The sequence below is a fragment of the Sapajus apella genome, unplaced genomic scaffold, assembly GCF_009761245.1.
Source record: "Sapajus apella isolate SASKATOON/1434 unplaced genomic scaffold, GSC_monkey_1.0 scaffold53, whole genome shotgun sequence".
In the NCBI taxonomy this organism is placed as follows: Eukaryota; Metazoa; Chordata; class Mammalia; order Primates; family Cebidae; genus Sapajus; species Sapajus apella.
In genome coordinates this window covers 6,638,433-6,639,949 of record NW_022436993.1, presented here as the reverse complement: position 1 = coordinate 6,639,949, position 1,517 = coordinate 6,638,433, and the positions used below count along the sequence as shown (strand labels likewise).

At 45.5% G+C, this 1,517-nt stretch overlaps 1 protein-coding gene across 1 annotated transcript in view; it reads right to left on the bottom strand.

Moving 5' to 3' along the window:
- Nucleotides 1–1,517, bottom strand: part of DNAJC1 (DnaJ heat shock protein family (Hsp40) member C1) — a 223,175-nt gene that overhangs the window by 7,923 nt on the left and 213,735 nt on the right. Inside the window, exon 10 of the mRNA XM_032243903.1 lies at nucleotides 855–903. Within this exon, the coding sequence (XP_032099794.1) occupies nucleotides 855–903 (49 nt within the window). The remainder of the gene's footprint in view (nucleotides 1–854; nucleotides 904–1,517) is intronic.

The following is a 1,517-nucleotide window of genomic DNA, read 5'->3' as shown; positions in this document are numbered from 1 at the left end:
TTTAGTAGAGACGGGGTTTCACCATGTTGACCAGGATGGTCTCGATCTCTTGACCTCGTGATCCACCCGCCTCGGCCTCCCAAAGTGCTGGGATTACAGGCTTGAGCCACCGCGCCCGGCAAAATTATTATATTTTTATATTTATTTTTCAGAAATAGAGGTTTCACTATGTTGCCCAGTCTGGTTTTGAACTCCTGGGCTGAAGTGATCCTCCCACTTCGGCCTCTAGAGGAGTTGAAACTATACTTGTGCCACCACACCCGGCTGGGCTAGCTTTTGAGATTTCTGGGTTTGCTAATCGCTGGCTTCTTCATCTGCCATTACTCTCCCTGGGACCTGTATTTGAGTTTGGTTGGAAAGTTTCTGAGGCATTTTCTTACTTCCTGAACAAAGAATATTGAGACTCTAACAAATTCCAGTTAATGTTGGAGGAAATTGTTTTTAAGAAAGACAAATGCTCGGGAAAGCTGTTTGTCATCTATCCCAAAGGGTAGCTCTGCGAGTGCAGTGGTGAAGGGGTTGGACAGTGTGGGGAAACTGTGTGTAGACAGCATCTGCATGGCGTGCAGAACACAGGGCTTTCTCCTGTGTTCCCTGTCCCCACAAATACTAGAGAAGAAGATCTGTACACTTCTTTAACCTTGTTAATGAAATATCTCTTCTCTGCACCAGTATGTGCAGGGCTGGACTGGCTTGCTGGTGCCTGTATTTCAACCCCTTTTAGAGATACGACCAGATTTAAAGTTCATTAGGCAAAGCTTCCAGATGCTTGTATTTAAAGAAGTTATTATAAAAAGGGATTAATTTAGAAGAAACCACTTTACACTAAAGAAGTAGAGGAAGTGTGAACTCACCTGGGGAGCAGGTCACTGAATCCTTCAGTTGCTTGGCTTTGGTTGTCACCTGTTTCAAAACATAAAAGCAAAAATCTTACTTTCCATGTACCTACTGTAGGCTGAGTGAAACTTCCATGTAAGCTCCATGTGAATGAACAGGGTTCAGTGGATCTTAGGCCTGAAAGATGCTCAGCGATCTGTCCATTCCATTGATGTAATTAACAAGGAAACTGAGGCCCAGAGAGATTAAATGGATTGCTACAAAACACCCATCTGCTCAGCAGCAGCATCAGGATGAGAACTCACGTCCATGGACTGCTTCTAGCTCAATGGCAGTTCTGTTATATGAGGATGCCTCTTAAAAGATACTACTTTCGGCCCGGCGAGGTGGCTCACGCCTATAATCCCAGCACTTTGCGGGGCCGAGGCGGGTGGATCATGAGGTCAAGAGATCGAGACCATCCTGGTCAACAAGGTGAAACTCTGTCTCTACTAAAAATACAAAAATTAGCTGGGCATGGTGGCACGTGCCTATAGTCCCAGCTACTCGGGAGCCTGAGGCAGGAGAATTGCTTGAACCCAGGAGGTGGAGGTTGTGGTGAGCCGAGATCGCGCCATTGCACTCCAGCCTGGGTAACAAGAGTGAAACTCCGTCTCAAAAAAAAAAAAAAAAAAAAAAAA